Source organism: Aedes aegypti, chromosome 3 (assembly GCF_002204515.2).
Source record: "Aedes aegypti strain LVP_AGWG chromosome 3, AaegL5.0 Primary Assembly, whole genome shotgun sequence".
In the NCBI taxonomy this organism is placed as follows: Eukaryota; Metazoa; Arthropoda; class Insecta; order Diptera; family Culicidae; genus Aedes; species Aedes aegypti.
In genome coordinates, this window is record NC_035109.1 from 92852746 (window position 1) to 92871001 (window position 18256).

Consider the following 18256-nt stretch of genomic DNA (forward strand, 5'->3'; position numbering starts at 1 on the left):
TGACGAATGTTTGAATTTTCCTAGTCAGTGCATTAAAAAAATAAGGGTCAAAAATGACGAAGGCACCCAAGTATCCACTTTGAAATAATTTTCTTTCTTGTAGCCTTGAATGAAAGATATGGAACCCAAAAATGCAAGTATGACTATTTTGGACACACAAGGGTACCTGGAACCTTTTCTAGAAGGAACTGGCACAATTTTCATGATATTTCATCGACTGGCATGGAGCCCAAACATACAAATCTTATATTCGAATACCCTGAACCGGTTGCAAATATAACACATAACGAGTGAAAGTTCATAATGTTTCACCTAAAACCAATAAGACATTTTACCCCTAACCCATGAAAGCTTTTTACTACAACCGGATTTTTCAAATGGGTTCCGATAGGGTTCCAGGAATTCCTCCCGGAAAACCTCTACAGAAATTTTCACAGCATAAATTGTAATGTGTAATCCATATTGCTCAGGGAACCTATTCCGGAATGGCCTTTCTGAGGTCAGCACGTCTCTTGATCCCAAAACAGTTTGTACATTCAAAAAGTTTGAATCCTACATTCCTGGTTTTTGAAAATTAATAACATGATTTCGATACATCTTAAAAATTCGTATGTTTTCAAACCAAGGTGGTTGGGCCGGTTGAGCTTGCACATTAAATAGAATAAAAAAAATATTGAATAATCTGGATTTTATTGAAAATGGGCAAACATATAAGCATCTCAGTTTTGTTCATATAAGAGTATCTATCCGGATTTATGACATTCTTTACTTCTCCATCCCTTTCCAGATCCCGGCGTCTGTCATCAGCAGCGTTGGCGCGGTTAACTACCAGCAATCGGCGGCTGCGGTCCGGCAGCTGTACGTTGTGGCACCGACTGGCTATGGGTCCGGAGGCGGTATCGGTACTGCCTTCAACGCCACCAGCAGCAACGACAATGTGAAGGGTCACCCCCTGCCCTACAGCAACAGCAGTGCTAGCGAAAGTGCCAATCATAATCACCAGCAACAACATCTCCAGTTCCATCAACCCGGGAGTGGTAGCACCAGCAACGGTAGCCATAAGATGATAACACAAACCAGCACCGGAAGCTCCTCGGCGGTGGTTCACAGTTCCGCAGCATCGACGACGACAGCTGCGCTATCGGTGGCAACAGCCGCGGCCAACAACAGCAACGGAAGTACAAATCAACCCCGCCAGCATCCGAAGAAGCGCAAGTTCTACCTGGCCGACCTCGAGGAGATGGAATCCCACCGGGGCAGTGCAGGTTCCTCCGGGCCGCCATTGCAACCCGTCGACACAGGAGGAACATCGCTGCTAAACGGGAGCAATACTAGTAACAGTACTGTAAATAGTAGTAGTAGTAACAATCTTAGTCTAGAAAGCGATCAACATCCGGTAGGCACGAGCGAGGTTTTCTCAGCAGCATCGGGCCACACCGAACTTCCAAATAGTAGGCCACCGTCGGGCTCTTCGGCATCTCCCTCGGTGGCCTACAGCAGTTGTAGCGGCAACGGTAACAATCTAGGTGCAATAATAACCGTTACTTCGATGGCACAGCTGCAACAGCAGCAGCATCATTCGCAATCGATAGCGATGAACGAACGTGTCAGCTGTAGTAGTCCCAGTAGTAGCAACAACAGAAATAACAACAACGGTACTATAGAAGGAGCTAGGCTTCATTCACAGCAGGGCTACGATGCCATGCAACAACAGCAGAGGCAAACGGTGATGTCTGCGGATTCGGCGAGGTCACAACAGCAGCAACAGCCTATGAGGATACAGCAAACTGCCGATGGGTACTACGGCAATAAGAAAATCTATACCAGTTCTTTTGGGTGAGTATTATTTTCCTTGTCTACAAAGCCTTATGACTACTGCTTCCATTATTTAGGAATTTATCAAGTATCATGTATCAGAAGGCCGGATCCAAAGGCAGGTTTCCCATCAATTGGGAGATTTTGCCATCGCCATATTTGAGACTATTCATCTACCCGATGGGTGATGAAATGAAAGGGAAGGATGGGAGGAAATAGGAGTGGGGTCCCTTGAATAGGGAAGATCGTATAAGCTAAATGAGAGCAATTAGCTCCATACCACAATGGGTTCGAACAGCGCTCTAAAAAGGGCACTGCAAAACGCCTGAGCGTAAAGAGAGCCTATAGCGTGGTAATGAGCTATAGGATGTGCTGAAGATTCAGGCTTCTGAAATCAGTTTCACTTGATAAGTAATTGGAATCGTATTTGCGAAAAAAAAAACTGGACAGTTACATATCACGTGGTATGAAATTCCATAATCAGAATCACAACTATCATGAACAAATGAGTTAGCACGCTAAATATTTGCCATGTGATAGTTGAGTTGGCACGCTCTGACCAAGAGACTGCTACGAGATCTACGATTTACTGGATTTCTCTCCAGCAGATTCAGTACCCATAAACGGTAAGAGCAAGAAAGTGCTTCTTGTTTAAGATGGATGTGTAAATACATAACGTCGAAAAGAGCCTCGAGCGCTGCCGTGGGAGTCGTAGAGAACACACCAGACATCCTTTGGAGATGGCCCAAATTTGATTAGATTTCGTCTTTCCATAAAGAGAACAATAGTTGTTTTATTCGGGATAACCGAAAGACCATGATAGCGACACCAACTCTCGACTACCTGAATGGCGCTTTGCATCAGGTCGAATATACCAACTGCATATATCAACTATCAAAGCTTGATAATCGTCGGCAAATCCAAAATCCAAATCCAAAAATTGGAAAACCGCTATTATTGAGCTGCGTATCTGCTACGAGATTCCACAAAAGATGTGTTCAGACTCCCCAAACTCTCAATTTCGGAATCGCAGCTTGACGCAATGTCGAGAAGAGATGTTGGTTTTTGAGCATTTGGTAATCCCAATTCGTAATCAGTGTAGGTAGCCCATGGTTTCGTGCAGCTTCCAATATGGCATCGAAAGACTCGTTATCAAAGGCATCCTCAATATTCAAGAAGACACACAAGCAGGATTGCTTCTGACCGAATGCTTTCTTGATATCGTATATAACTTTGTGGAAAAGAGTCACTGTGGACTCTCCAGATCGGTAACCATGTTGATTCATATGAAGAGGCATGTTTGCCAAATAGACATCACGGATATGATATGACAAAGGTCAGAGGTCAGACTTATTAATCTTCATACGACGCACGTCTTCCTTTTCACTCCACAGTAATATCACGCCAGAATCTGGGAATATACCCGATATCGAAACTGCTTACAAGTAGCTTTTGCACTTCTGAAGCAGAACAGGATAAATCCTATCTGCTCATGGAAATTTGAAAGGAGTGAAACTATTAAGTGCCCATTGAATTGATTCAGTAGTTACGATATTACGAGCCGAAGCCAACAAAAAAAGACATTTGTTTCATTTATAGATACTATGTCCACACATCCGGGGAAACGTGTATTCAATAAACATTCTAAAACATCTTTATCAGATGAAGTAAAGTCACCATTAGGTAAGCGAATTTCGTTCACTTGGAAATCCAAATGAGCAAGGATTTTGTTCAACCGACTGACTTCACTCACACTGAAAACTTTTGTACAGAACAGTACAACAGAACAGTATAGTAGAACGAAGAGCCTTCTTGTAAATCTTGCGAGCCGACTTGAACGACTCTGATCCAGTTGAACGGCCTCTGTCTGCCAACTCCTCCCTACATTGTTTCCTGAGTCTATTACTCTGGACGTCAAATCGGAATTTCACTATGGGGTAGCTCTTGCAGTCTTCACAGACCGCATGCTTCTTAAAAAGCTTCCATAATGTAGGTGGTTGTAGTATCATCGGCATCATCCAAATCACTTAGAAGATTTTCAATGGACGAAGAGTATTCATGAAGTTTGGTCGCAACCAATTCAATATAGTTCCCAGTTTGTTGACAGGGGTTTCCTAAAACACAAAGTCTGTGAAGTTACATTCAAATGTTCAAAAAAGATGTAGCGATGATCAGATAATGATTCATCATCTGACTCATGCCCATTCGTCAACTCGTGACTGATTCTATTCGAGCAGAGCGTTATGTCTGACACTTCTACTCTGAACGCTGAGCGGTAGCCTTTATTAAGTAATCCAAGATCTGTACTTAAGTATTCCATCAGACTGGAGCCTCTCAAATGAATATCTGAGCTACACCAGATGATGTGATGAGTATTTGCATCGCTCACAGAAGGCCTTTTGCTACACACTGTTTTACAACGTGTTTGAAATCATCCGTTGAGGATGGTTCGTCATAGATGTATTTCCTATTGAGATCACCAGCAAAAACATCAATTGTGACAGCACATGCATCTCTGATTGTTGACTCAGAAATGAATGTAACAACAAATGTAAAACGCATAATGCAGTTAGGTTTTATTTTTAGTTGTCTGATCCACCAAGCATGCAAAATAGGACTTTCATTTGAGATACAATTTGGTTTAAATTAGATTTTGTGCCAAATTTAGCAAATGAAATGCCATACAAGCTGGTAAACCTGCATACAAGTTGGTTGAAATGATCAAATTGTGTATTTTCAACAGCCAATATCTCAAACACTGGACGTACTACCGTCAACTCTACATAACTCGACATTGAAGGAATCATCGAGTTAGGGAGGTTTCGAGTTACAGAACAAAAAAAAAACAGTGCAAATTCGATCCAAGGGACCATCGAGTTAGTCATGAGTTGAGTGGGGAGTGTCAACCATATCAACAACTTTCCTTTTTTACTCAAAATCTCACGAAATTCGACATCCATTACAATATACCGGCAACGATGCATAAACCATTTCGCAAATTGTTATTCAAACTAGATGTGTGTATTTTGCTGGGTTTTTAAATAGACACCTAAACTTATGCTGCCCCTGCCCGTGATCCATCACCGATCGGTCTGCTAGAACTCCACACCGGCCGGGTAACGGGCGGACAGAATTGTTATGAATCATGCATGTACCCATCGACGACACAATGGAGAAGATCACTCGACCGGCGACGTATTTACGCTTTAGCTTATGTGCGATGCCATCCTACACTAGGGTGGTTCAAATTACAAAAAGGTTTGAAATATCTAGCTGTACTTAACTAAATAATCTTTATATTAATGAGATACCTTCTCCTCTCGTGCTCTCATTCGATTATTACAGTGCAATACTCAAGTTTTTAGGAAGCTTTTCACTATAGACCGAAAGACAATGTCCTTGGCTAGCGTTTCATACCAAAAAAACGCAACCGAATGAGTTAATGTGGCTCAGTTATTGATTAAAAAGAAAATATACAAAGAGAGCCTTTCATTGCTAGATAGGTCCTTTTGAAAAGTTACGCGAGATATCTTACTTCCATTCGTTATGATGAATTTAGAGTTTAGGGCCCAGATAGCCGTAGCGGTAAACCCGCAGCTATTCAGCTTGACCATGCTAAGGGTCGTGGGTTCGAATCACGCTGGTCGAGGATCTTATCGTAAAGGAAATTTTCTCGATTCCCAGAGTATCTTCGTACCTGCCACACGATATACACATGCAAAAATGGTCAATCGGCAAAGAAAGCTCTCAGTTAATAACTGTGGAAGTGCTCATAAAGAACACTAATCTGAGAAGCAGGCTTTGTCCCAGTTGGGACGTAATGCCAGAAAGAAGAAGAAGAATATAAGATATCTCTTCTTCTATCCGTCGGATTGAATTTCTTTCTTCGGGAACTTCCTTTACTATGGTTCGAAGGAAGAGTTTTCACTTTGAGAAGATAAATTTGTACTTTCGATATAGTGCTATATATTTTCCAAAATTTCGTCATACTAATTTCAATACAAACCTACTTTTTTGGGATACTTTTGAATCACTTTCGATAGCTCTGAAAATTTTAGGAAAACTCTTATATTATCGTTATAGGCATTGTGAAGAAGATATGGGATGCTGGATTTTTAATCAATGTTTGTTATTTGAACCGCCCTAATTCTTCGTACTACAAACACTGACTTCTCTTATTTTTACGCGTGTCAAATACTAATAGCGCAACTATTATATGCCTACGTTAATTTGTAGATTCTCCAATCTGTTACCTTTACGTTAGATTCGATTTGGCGCTGTGTCGAGTGGAATATTCCCCATCCGCACGTGCTGTCTGCCTCGAACTGGATTTACATTTTTCGCGCATCAAATGATTCTCCATCTGGGGGAACGGTGGTTAATGAGAATGGTTGGAAGTTTGTTGCGGCCGTAAGAGGCGAAGTTTTTGTGGATACACATTTTGAAAACGTGGCTGAACACAACTAGGCCTCGTGATACAATGTTTAGGAAATTAGAATTTTGATTTATTTAATAATCGTTCCGTGTTGGAGTTTCCAATCCTAGAAAGATAGATTTCCCGAGATACCCGGATATCAGGAAATAGATTTCGGTATTTCGGGATTCCGAATATCCCTGAATTTTTAATTTATGTAAAAGATTACATAAATATAATTAATGTAAGGACTGTAAAGAACTAAACTTGGAAAAATCAAAGTATCTTTTTATTAGCTTCAGTACCACTCTTCAAATGTTATTGAATTTTGAGTAGATGCTTCAAAATTATTGTACCACGAGTGAAAGTTATTTACACTTACTTTACTGTTTTTGACTAAACATCGTAAAAACCGGATGTGGTCAAAACCCCATATTGGTCCATGGCATTATAGCTGGTATTCAGGATAAAAAAGTCATGAACTTTGAGTTGTCGCACCACAAAACTATTCTTTATGTTTCAGGAAATGGCCAGAATCGATGAAAAACAATGTCATGCGACCTTCTGGCAGCTTTTCACTAATAGAAAGTATCCAATAAATAATTTACTTACCGCTAATTTTGAAAAATCTACGTTAATCATCACTTCCGGAACGAATTTACCCCGCGGAATAACTCCGGAAAGATCCTAAACCTATCCATGAGCATGAGCATGAGCATTGCCAGAAAAGATCCAAAACCGATCCATAATTGAAAAAGTTATGATTTCATTTTTAACCTTAGTAAGAACTTTAGGTCTTTTCGGCCCATTTCAAAGTTCGAAGCAATGTAACTTTTGATTGTAATAACCCAGCAATTTGAAATTTTCTGACAATTTTTTTGTGGTAACAAAAATGTTGAATAATCCCGAGAAGGGTTTCCATAAAAAAGTTACAAATGCTGACTTGGGGTCGTTTTCGACCCAAAAGTTCAAACAGCTCGCAAAAAACTGTGTGTTGAACGATTTCAGTTCTGTTGGGCTTAAATGAATGCCAGATACGAAACTTCCGCTGATTGATTCATACGGTTGACAATAAAATTTGACTACTGATAGCGGAGTACAAAGATATTTTCTCTCTGAATTTTCGGCAAATATCTTTCAAATAATAATGTCAAAGAATACAAACTCTAGGGGAATTAAATGGTATAGTACTAAATTCGGTTTTTTCATCTACTTATCTTTCAAATATTTCCATATAATTTTTCAGGAAATCTTAACCAGTTCATTGTTTCTATCTTAAAATATTGTTTTTCTATGTTTATCAACGAGATTTTTAACCCTAGGGTAGTTCTCTTAAAATAAGTTATAAGACTAGAAAAGGTCGTTCAGTAATATCTTTTGCTTGTAATGTCCCAATAACTCCAGTAAATACTGCAGAAGGTGATTTTGCATGAAATCATAGAGTCTTTGCATAACCTTCTTCTTTAGATTCTTCGTTAAATTTTCAAGGCCTTTTGTGAGTAGTTTACCCAGAAATTCGTAATTGTTGCGTTTTTTTTTCATCATTGGAAAATTGCTGGGTGAACTTCTGAAACAAATTGGCGAATCTGGAACAACTTCTAAATGAACTCTGAAAATCATATTAAAACTTTCCTGTGGCAACATATCGGATTATAGCACGAGATACTTTCTGGGTGGACATTGTCCTTGCTCCAAGTGTTCTCACAAGAACATACTCCTTTGCATACAGATGATTTTCCACCTAAGTCAAATTCCCTCCTATCAAGGGAAGAGTGAACATCTGGCTATCTGGAAAGTACATCAAAATTATATTGTATGTTACACTGATTGCTCTCTTCTTGACGGTAGGCCTGGTGTGGATGTATATTCTCTTGAGCTAAGGTTGCATCATTTCAATCACTCGATAGGCATTGTGCATTGCGCATTTTCGGATGGCAATATTTGCTGTTATGTGTGGATTACAACAGAACTAGAAGCCGGTAGAGAATTGGTCTTTTTTTATTGCTAATCTCTTAATAGTCTCTTTTTTCAATGGACGGTCTCTATAGTCTCTTTTTTAATCAAAATGATATCTAGAGTTACTACTTTCCATCTCTTTGCAATGAATTCGGTTTTCGAAATACCTAACACAGGGGAAAAAGAATAATATTCGATCTACAAGAATTCTGTGCCATTTTTTTTTTAATTTCGTATAAAGTATGCCAAAATCGTATGAATAGGTCGAAAATTAGCGATGGGTTGAAAATTTGTGCTTTTTACCTATTCTAACATTTTCCAGTATGCTATTCCTGGATTTCCTCTAAAGATGTTTTTCCATAATTCCAGTTTTCCATAGATTTTTCTGTAGTTACTTTACCAAACCTTCCAAAGATTCCTACAGCAGTTCTTCCCCAAGGATTTATTCCAGATTTTTTGATAAAAAAAATCGGTCAAGGTTTTTCCAAGAACCCTACCAAGAATTATACTTTCATGTAGGAGTACATGATCTCGCCAGAAATTTTTCTAGAGATTAATCTTCCAATTCTCTCAGTCATTCTCCCTGCGATTTTTCAAAGAGTATCTTGAAAAATTTCTCCAGAATTTAATCCAGGAAATTCTCAAGCACTTCAACGTTGCTATATCCAGTAATTTGCTCATAGATAACTTTGATTTTTTTACCAAACACTTTATTAGGACTTCTTTCAGATGTTTTTCCACTAATCCTCCAACCGAATTTTTAATAGATTTTTCCCGGTTATTTTTTTCCAAGAAAATATGCAAACTTAATTCCAGAGTTTTTGAATTTATTTATTTATTACTATCATTATTATTATTTTTTTTTTTTTTTCAAGAAACCCGGCAAGAATTTCTACGTCATTTCATCCACGGTAACTCATAATAATTTCTCGAAAAAATCATCGAGGGATTATTCGAAAAATCTGTTGAGAACTTTTCAAGGAATCCCTCAAATTCGACCCTGTGTTTCATCATTGAGTTTCTCTAGGTTTTTTTTCTAGGAATTTCTCCAGAATTTCATCGAATGATCACAGCTGCATTTCTTCCAAACATCTCTCAAAAAAATCCCATAGAATCTGCAAAAGTTTATTTAACGTTCCATACTTATTAACACTACAGCATTTTTTTTTAGAAAATCCTTCTACACATTTTCTTGAGTTCTTTCAGAAAATGCTGCAGGATTTTGTCCAGAGTTTTGATTGATTCGTTATTTTCAATCATCGTAGCAATTTAACTAGAAACTCTTCTAAAATTTCCTCAAAAATCTGTGAGTTCTTCTAGTAACCCTTATTCAACAAGGGCAGTGCTGGGAATGGTAATAGTAGTAGGCTTGAATTTCGCGAAAATCACGTGGCTTTCCCACTACAGTAGTTCAAAAACGTGAATCTCATCAAGTAGCCTATGTTGGGTGAATGAATTTTCTAAATCGTGAGTGTCATTGAAGGCTCTAAATGCGGGAAATGCAGCGAGAAATAGAACATTTTTCTACAGTAATTTTGGGTTGCCCGTAGCAACGGGTGTTTTGCGATTTTCAAGGCTCTTTGCCTACAGCAGCGGTAGGCGTGAGTTTCACTGGCTTCGCTGACTGCGATTGGCTTTGTTTGGCTACTGTAGAATGAATTTCAGATTTTTTCCCAACCCTGATCAAGGGTACTTGAAAACTTACACAAGTTTCATCAGAGGTAACTTTGCTTTAGAAATACTTCAATAATTGGTGTTTTACATTTTCGCAAAATTTGATCTCTGGATCAATTTATGTGGTTATATTTGGCAAAAACCAGGTTGTGTTCTTGAGATGTCCACGGAATATGAATTTTTGGGCAAATTTTCTGATGAAATTCCTTGAGAAAATCATTGAAAAATGCATACAAAAATCAATCAGTATTATTTGTCGTTATGCCACAAAAAATAGTAATATTCTCAGAGAAATCTCTGGTCTGATTTCATGAGGAATCAAATTCTTATCTCCTGGTTCCTGTTAGGTTTCGTATTGTTTGTTTATTTTTTATTTCTTTAACCAGAAAGAGACCAAGGTTCCAGTTTAGTCTCTATTTTGTCTCTTTTTTCATTTAAAAGGTCTCTAAAGTTCCTATTCTCAAGACACTAGCCCTCTAATTTAGAACATTAAACTTTTAGAATGAACTACAAACAATTCAAAATTTACATGTTATACAAGTCTGACTCGATTATACAAGTCTTGGATTAACCGTGTCTCGATTATCCATGGTGCTATTATCCTAGCAAAACTGTATCAATTATCAAGGGATTTAAAAGTTTTATGTATTATTTATTTTTACTGAGATGAGAACACCTATCCAAATATGTAGCAAATTAGTTGTATGACATTAACATGATTCAATAAAGCGTTAGGCATATTTTAAAACATTTTGCTTTTTTGTAGTTCATGTGACTACAATTTTATGAATGCATTTTAGAAAACAGCGGTAAACGTAAATTTTATTGTAAAATAATATTGTCACAAACATAAGTATTATTCAAACGACCCATTTGAGGTTTCTTCAATAAACGCGGGCCAAAAATGCAAAAGTGCATGATTGGTTTTGCACGAGTACGCAGTACGAGTAGACACCCTGCTCCAGATAATCCTACAGGATTTTATCCAGAGATTCAATTGATTATTTTTGTTATTATCTTACAAATTCATCTAGAAAAACCTCCAATATCTCTCAAAAGTGTTTATAGAGATCCACGCAATAGTTCATCAGGAATTTCTACAGAAGTTTCATCAGAGGCATTTGTTATAGCGATACTTTCAGAACTGTTCAGGGATTTCTTCAAAAATGTCTTAAAAATTTCGTTGACAATTCTCTGGAAAAGTTCCTTAGAGAAATTCTTGGTTGAAATCTTTCAAAAACTGAATGGAGGAGATCCTAAGAAATCAGTGGAGATATTTCGACACAAAATATTGCTTGAGATCTTTAGAATGTCCTGGACAGAAATCTTGGCCGAATTCCTGGCAAAATCAAATAAAAAACCACTTCTTTTGAAATTTGTGAGAGAATCTTTGGGCGTAACATTTATATAATATAGCAGAACTATAGCGTTGATTGGTTAATCTCGACTCAACTATCGAATGGCATGTATTCAGCTGAATTGACTCGTTTTTCGTATAACTTATGATCTTGCTCTAAGAGCCATTGGTAACCGAGTGTGTAGCTCGTTATTGTTATGCGAATGATTGGACCAAAATTTAAAAAAAACTATCACCACTGGGAGATAGAGGAGGATCTTCTCTTCATCGTAGCATTCGTAAATAAAATGTGTAAATCCATTCGTTTGTTCAGTAACAACAAGTTAAACACTTGGTTACCAATGGCTTTTAGGTCGAGATCATGAATGAAGCGAGATTTGTGCGTGATAGTTGCGAATCGGATGATGGAACTTTGTACCATATGATATGTAACTTTCATATTATATGCAACTTACACTTTATATGATACGAAGTTCCATAATAATTTAACTATCCGTTTTGGCGCACCTGCGATTGTGATGTTCTTAATCCGTTTGTGTAATGAGCTATAGGATCTTAACGCTCATGCATAGTACAGTGTCCTCCAAATTTGACCTTTGCGAGAAAATAATTGAAAAAATTGCAAAAAGCTTCCTTCAATATAGTCTAACGTAATGTCTCGATCCCATCCACAGCTCACCTATCAACAGCTATAAGCCTGCTGCCACGCCTCCGTCTTCGATGCCGCAGTCCATTCAGCTTCAGCAGCTGCAGCAGCAACAGAATACCGTGGGGTCACCCTCTTCTGTCCATCAACAGCAGCAGCAGCAGCAGCATGGTCCACCCTCCAGCAATACCCCACCGGACACGGGATCGCATCACATGAGCAGTACACCGCCAGTTGCCGGTTTGATCTCAAGCAACGCTACTACCTCGTCCTCCGGAGGACCTCCACCCCCGCCACCCACGTCGTCCTCGTCCACTGCCCAGTCGAGTTCCGGCGGGGCGGCTGCACCATCGAGTTTGATCGATCTGAACGACTGGGCCACCAACTATCGGGTGCTGGCCAGGCGGAAAGACTACTACGAGTCCGGAGTGATACGAGCCACACCGTCGCCCAGCACGGTCGTGGTCCTATTCGACTACCCGGAGGGCAGCCAGCAGAAGTACGAAGATGTGTTTGGCGCTGGTCGCTACGACATCATCGACGATGCCTGTCCTTCCGCTTCGGATGTGGGCCCCGGCAGCAGAGTGTGCGTACGGCTTCAAACCGTCCCCGCATATCCGACCGGGAACGTTTACGTCGAGGCTGTGGTTAAGGAAATGCATAATAGTACTAAGAAGTTTTCGGTTCAGATCACCGGAGCCGGCGGCGGGACGCAGGAGGTTTGTATGAGCAGGATGAATTGCCATGCGAAAATGTGAACACTAATTGAGTTTTAACACTTCACTTTATCTCTCAGTTTGTAAACTAGTACTAGTAAGACCAGAATTCGTAGAAGTATGTAAGCCGTAGACGAAATAGAAGCAAAATATCAGAATTATCGATGGCTCGACTTAAGAGGAAAATAACCATCATCGTTTTACAAATTTTCAAAACCAGTTTTTTCGCTCAAAATTGAAGCAATGCTCAAGAAAATCTATCATTGCATTGAACTTATCATGTGTAATGTAATGATAGATCTTCATGGGATTTTTTTAAAATTTGAACGTAAAAACTGGTTTTTCATTTTTGATGATTGCTGATGATTGAATGATGGAGTCTTGAGCCATAAACAAGTATATCCTGATGTGATACCACCTCTACTGGATATGGTTTTGGTTCCCATATTAATGCAAAGCCAGAATTCATATTTATATTTTCAAATTTATTTTTGTACGTTACAAAAATGATAATACTAATCATAAATGGGTAAACCAAGGCTCAAGTGTCTAGTACTGCCTAATGAAAAATATTAGAATTTGAAGGAATTACGAGTACGATTTTTAAATATTTTCGTTTTCATTTCTCCTTTTTGCAAAGTGAGTGATAAATGAACTGTTAAAAGTCAATAAGTGTTCATAGATATTCTAATAATATGTACCTCCAGAAGTGATAGTAAATGGGAATGTGTTCTAAATCCATTTATTCATTTGTTTTGCAGCTCTTGGTTAAAAGGGTAGACATTCGATTGTTAAAACCGCCTTGGTGGGATGAGCTGGAAGAGATGGTGGAAGCAGTGGAGGGCGCACGGAATCGATCACAACCTACGCCGGTTAGTAGCTCCGGTCCAGTGAGCTACCCAAATGCGGACATGCCTCAAGTTCCGTCGAATGCCATCGTGTACAGTCAAAGTTCAGTTCCCCCGGTCAGTGCAACGGGTGCCCCGTACAAAGCCATCAGCATTACGCAAGGACGTGGTGTGGCGGCTGCTGCGCGATACGAGTCTCAACAGCAGCAGCCGCAACAACAACCGCAGCAACAGCAGCAGTCACATGTGCCATTACAATTCCATCAAATCCTTCCGACGCTTCACGTGAACGAAGAACACTATCGGACGGCAGCGACCTCACCAATGACAGCGGGACAATCTGCGCCCGGTGGTGGTTTCGATGGCCAACCGACGACACTGGTAGCAAATAATCACTATCAAGCCCATCACCTCTCCCAGCAGCAGCAGCAGCAGCAGCAGCAAAGCGGGAACGAACTGGTGGCGCCTGGTGGCCCGAATACAGTATTAACGGCTGGCAGTCCAGACGATTTGCATAGTGCAAATCGCAACTTCTACGACTACGATAGCGACGACGAACTGCGACGAGGAGAAATCAACTTTCCGATGGATGGTGGTGAGTAGACTATCTGATAGCAGGACTGGTAGCAGGTCTCTTTTTAGAGATTTGGCCACTATTTTAATTTAAGTCTCTAAAACATATAAATTTACAGCTAAAGGTCTTTAAACCACCCGCCGTTGCTACTCTTTGAATGCAAGCACAACTATACTTGCACAATAAACCAACGAATGCTATTTGGGACTAGTTCCACCCTCATTGTATAGGTATTGGAGTTCCAATTCTCTTTACTAAGCAATACCGGCACTGGATGCGTTCGAATGCATGTCAATTTAGAATGTGGAGGAAATGTTGACGTGTTACTCGCATTAAAAAAGCCGTTGAGTCCTCTGCACTTTCACGGGAAACCACTGGGGGTTCGGAAAATGAGACAGGGATGAATTACAGAATAAGCCTTTGTAAACTATAAGGGCACCAGGGGTTATCCAGAAATTAACACTTCATTCAACGCTGGTTACACAGAACCCAAACATAATGAGAAAATATCGAAGGGGCCCAGATAGCCGTAGCGGTAAACGCGCAGCTATTCAGCAAGAACAAGCTGAGGGTCGTGGGTTCGAATCCCACCGGTCGAGGATCTTTTCGGGTTGGAAATTTTCTCGACATCCCAGGGCATTAGAGTATCTTCGTACCTGCCACACGATATACACATGCAAAAATGGTCAATTGGCATAGAAAGCTCTCAGTTAATAACTGTGGAAGTGCTCATAAGAACACTAAGCTGAGAAGCAGGCTTTGTCCCAGTTGGGACGTAACGCCAGAAAGAAGAAGAAGAACACAAACTTGGCGAAGCGCACTTTCAGTCTCTTTTTCTGAACCAATCTTTTTTTCGGAATTCTGCTTGCAGCGTAGCCACAAGCTCTTCAGGATTTTCTTCTCTTGTTCCTCGATGAAAAGTTTGGAATTTCTCCAGAGAAATTTTCAGGAAATTCTCAATGACTCCTCCAGGGATCACTTCAGAAATTTCTCTACCGATTATCCCAAGAATTGGTTTAATTATTTTATAAAGGATGGATAGAAGAATTATTCCAACAATTGCTCCAGGGTGTCCTTGAGCACCCCAATCCAGTATTTTTCACTGATGTTACTCAGAAAATTTTACTAAGAACTTACCCAAGCTATTTTTTTCTGAGATTCCCCCATTAGTTTTTCCACCAATCTCTACAGTTGTTACTCAACTCTCTAGGAGATCTTCTAAAATTTTTACAAAGGTTTATTCCATAATTTTTGAACTTATTTGTTTATGTTTTTTTAAGAAACCCTACAAGAATTGCTGCGCCGATTTTTTCAGTTATCCTCCTAGCTATTTTTATATGGATTCCATCAAAAATCGCCAACGGTTTCTCTAGGAAAATCATCAAGAACTCGTCCAAGAATTTCTCAATAAATTCGACCAAGCTGCTCCAGAGATGTCTCTATCGTTCCATCCAGGATTTACTTCTGCATTATTGCAAACATTTCTCGAATAGTTTTTTTAGCTAAATCTTCGTGGATTATTCAAATGTTCATTCGAGAATTGTTATTATCAAATACTACAGTAACCATTTCAGTTATTCCACTCATCATTCAAAACCAAAATTTGTTCATTGTTTCCGAACGATGTTTTTCAAGAAATTCCTTAAAAAATCCTACCGTACTATTTTTCTAGAGATCCGAATGATTTTTTTTTTTTCAATAAGCTTTTCCAGAGACTCTTGCAGGTACTCATCAGGAACTTCACCAGATGTTTTACCAGATATTACCGTAAAGTGCCGTAATTCAGCGCAGTTAAGGAATAAAACGATTCAAATGATTAATTAAAAATAAGTATTGAATCAACAAAAAAGCTTTATGAGTGAATCGCTAGTTAATTTGTTGTAGATTATGGGAAAAATATAAATTAGACTATATTCATAATTCGCAATTGTGATTTTATTTAAAAAAGTTTACTTGTTGAAATTGCCTAATTCCGCGCATTTTTGAAACGCTTTTCCATATTCCGCGCAGATGAATGCCTAATTCCGCGCACTGGCGAAACAAACAAATTAACACTAATTTAAATGTAAAGCAGCATCCATTTAATACGTAACGCTGAAATTGAACAATTTCAACACTCTCTCCCCTTTCGTAACGCTTTTTGTATGACAAAAAGTAAAGTTTTGTATGAGCCGTCACGCTTCAGTCTACATTTGGTTTTTTTTTTAATATATTTTTGAAATAAAAGAGAAACATTTGTTATGATCTTTTCAATACCGCGGCATTGGTACGTGTGAATGTCGTATACGGGAAAGTGGGACAGCTTGACCATCTTAAGAAAAAGTCGATAGAAGCGCAGAAAATAAATTGGAATTTTCGGATCTTTATATGATTTCCAACAATTTGTAGATCAATACACTAGATCCGCACGATTTCCGTCGTGAACTTTAACGAATGAGTATTTTTTCAAAATATGTAATTTTTCGTGTCGATTTTCTATCAATGGGGAGATTTTTTGGGCTTTATTTTAGATTGTGAAATTATCCCATAGAACCTAAAAATTTAATTATTTTGTTCTCTGAACAGGAAAGTTATTAGTATTTAGTAACAATCTGTGCAAAACAGATTAAATTGTAAAGAACATTGTAACAGTTAAACATCAACATTCTAGAAAGATTAAATTTATAAGAGCCATCTGGTGCAATATGGTCAGTTTTTTCGAACATTTTTTTCCTATTTCATTCAGTTTAGAGCACTGACTTAAAACATGGGTTGCATGCCCCAAGTAACTAGTAAGCACGATAATGCGGCACGGTAACAGCATTATATGCGCATATAGGGTAATCATTTGATGCATGTCAGTTTTATATACGCATATAATGCTATTATAATGCCAGAAAACGCGAAATAGCGTGCCATTATAATGCCAAGATATAACCGTGCTTCTCTGCACCGCTAATGCTGATATAAGACCACGTGAGAAACGTCTGCTGTTTTCGCCAGGTTTTTAGGGTGAATATTTTGTGCTTTCGCGTACGCAGCCAGAGAGCTTTCGCGTATGCGGTCAAGCAACTGGTACACGAGGTAAATAAATGAATGAATGAAAACGGAAATCTCTAATAGTACGCAAAAAATGTAATAAGATGATACAGATAGTACTTCTCCGTATCAGACATATTCGTTTTGGTAGTTTTCATCCTTTTGAGGACTTGCAATTGCCACATTTTGATCGTCGTTTTATGATGATGAAATTCCTCATTTAGCGTCTCGAAACTGCGACACCCGTATTGCTGAGTTGTTGTCCTGCTCCTTTGCTCCTACGGCCACATAAGATGAATAGTATTGAAAAGAAAAGTGACCAATTTAAACCATCACTTTTCCCCGTCATAAAACCTGCAATTGTAGTAGTGAGAAGATTTATGTTTGACTCCCTATTACCACTATATGCAAACACAAAGCACGTGGTATATCTGTCAAAATACTGGATGGCATTTGAACATGCCCTGTATTCGAATATACAGCCAATATAGTGCTTATTTTATGCCTGTATGCATCAGGCTTAGAAGCATTAATGATGCTGTAATAGGGTTTCTATGCAGCGGAAGTGCTGTTAGTGTGTTGGTGTGTAAGCATTTGTGGTGCTATTATAATGCATGTACGCATCTATGATGCTGATTAAAGGCTTATTATTAGTGCTTATGGTTACTTTGGTGGTATTGCAGATGAAATTTCAAGAATGTATGCAGTTTTCAAAGGGTGCTCATTCCATCTCAAATCGCCCCGACTACCCCTATATTTGTGTTCTGCACTGTTCATACAATACAAGAAGCAGTTCGCATTATCACGTTCCCGTGAATCATTCCCGAGAGTGTCTCGTAATTTATAGAAGACCCCTATTTGTTGTTTTCTCAATAAGATTATAGATAGTGTATAATATAAATAAGAATTGCAATCAAATGTACCTTGGCAATGTTATTTGTGGTTCACAAAGTTAAGTAAATTTTGTGTACAATTGTTTACACAAAAAAAAATGAAGCTCGGTCATTTTGGACCAAACCAAACAAACAAATTTTGAACAAGCTTTTCCTCGCACTAGAATAACCACGTGGTTTATGTACGGCCGCTTCTAAATTCCCTGTAAGTGGGCTTTCAAGATATTCCGGTTTGTACGTGAAACGTATTTCAAGCTGTGCTAGAATAAGGGCGTAAGTCGCATGATCGATTTCTCTTCATCGATCCTTTCTTCTGTGAATAATGGTACAAGATGCAAATTTCTC

At 38.9% G+C, this 18256-nt stretch overlaps 1 protein-coding gene across 9 annotated transcripts in view; it reads left to right on the top strand.

Annotated features, from left to right (window-relative positions):
* The window catches only part of LOC5579293, a 232944-nt gene that overhangs the window by 136862 nt on the left and 77826 nt on the right, over positions 1–18256 (top strand). For all 9 annotated transcript variants that reach the window (XM_021855882.1, XM_021855873.1, XM_021855880.1 and 6 more), the window contains 3 exons: positions 788–1836; positions 11891–12581; positions 13340–14021. In XM_021855882.1, coding sequence (XP_021711574.1) covers positions 788–1836; positions 11891–12581; positions 13340–14021 — 2422 coding nt within the window. The remainder of the gene's footprint in view (positions 1–787; positions 1837–11890; positions 12582–13339; positions 14022–18256) is intronic.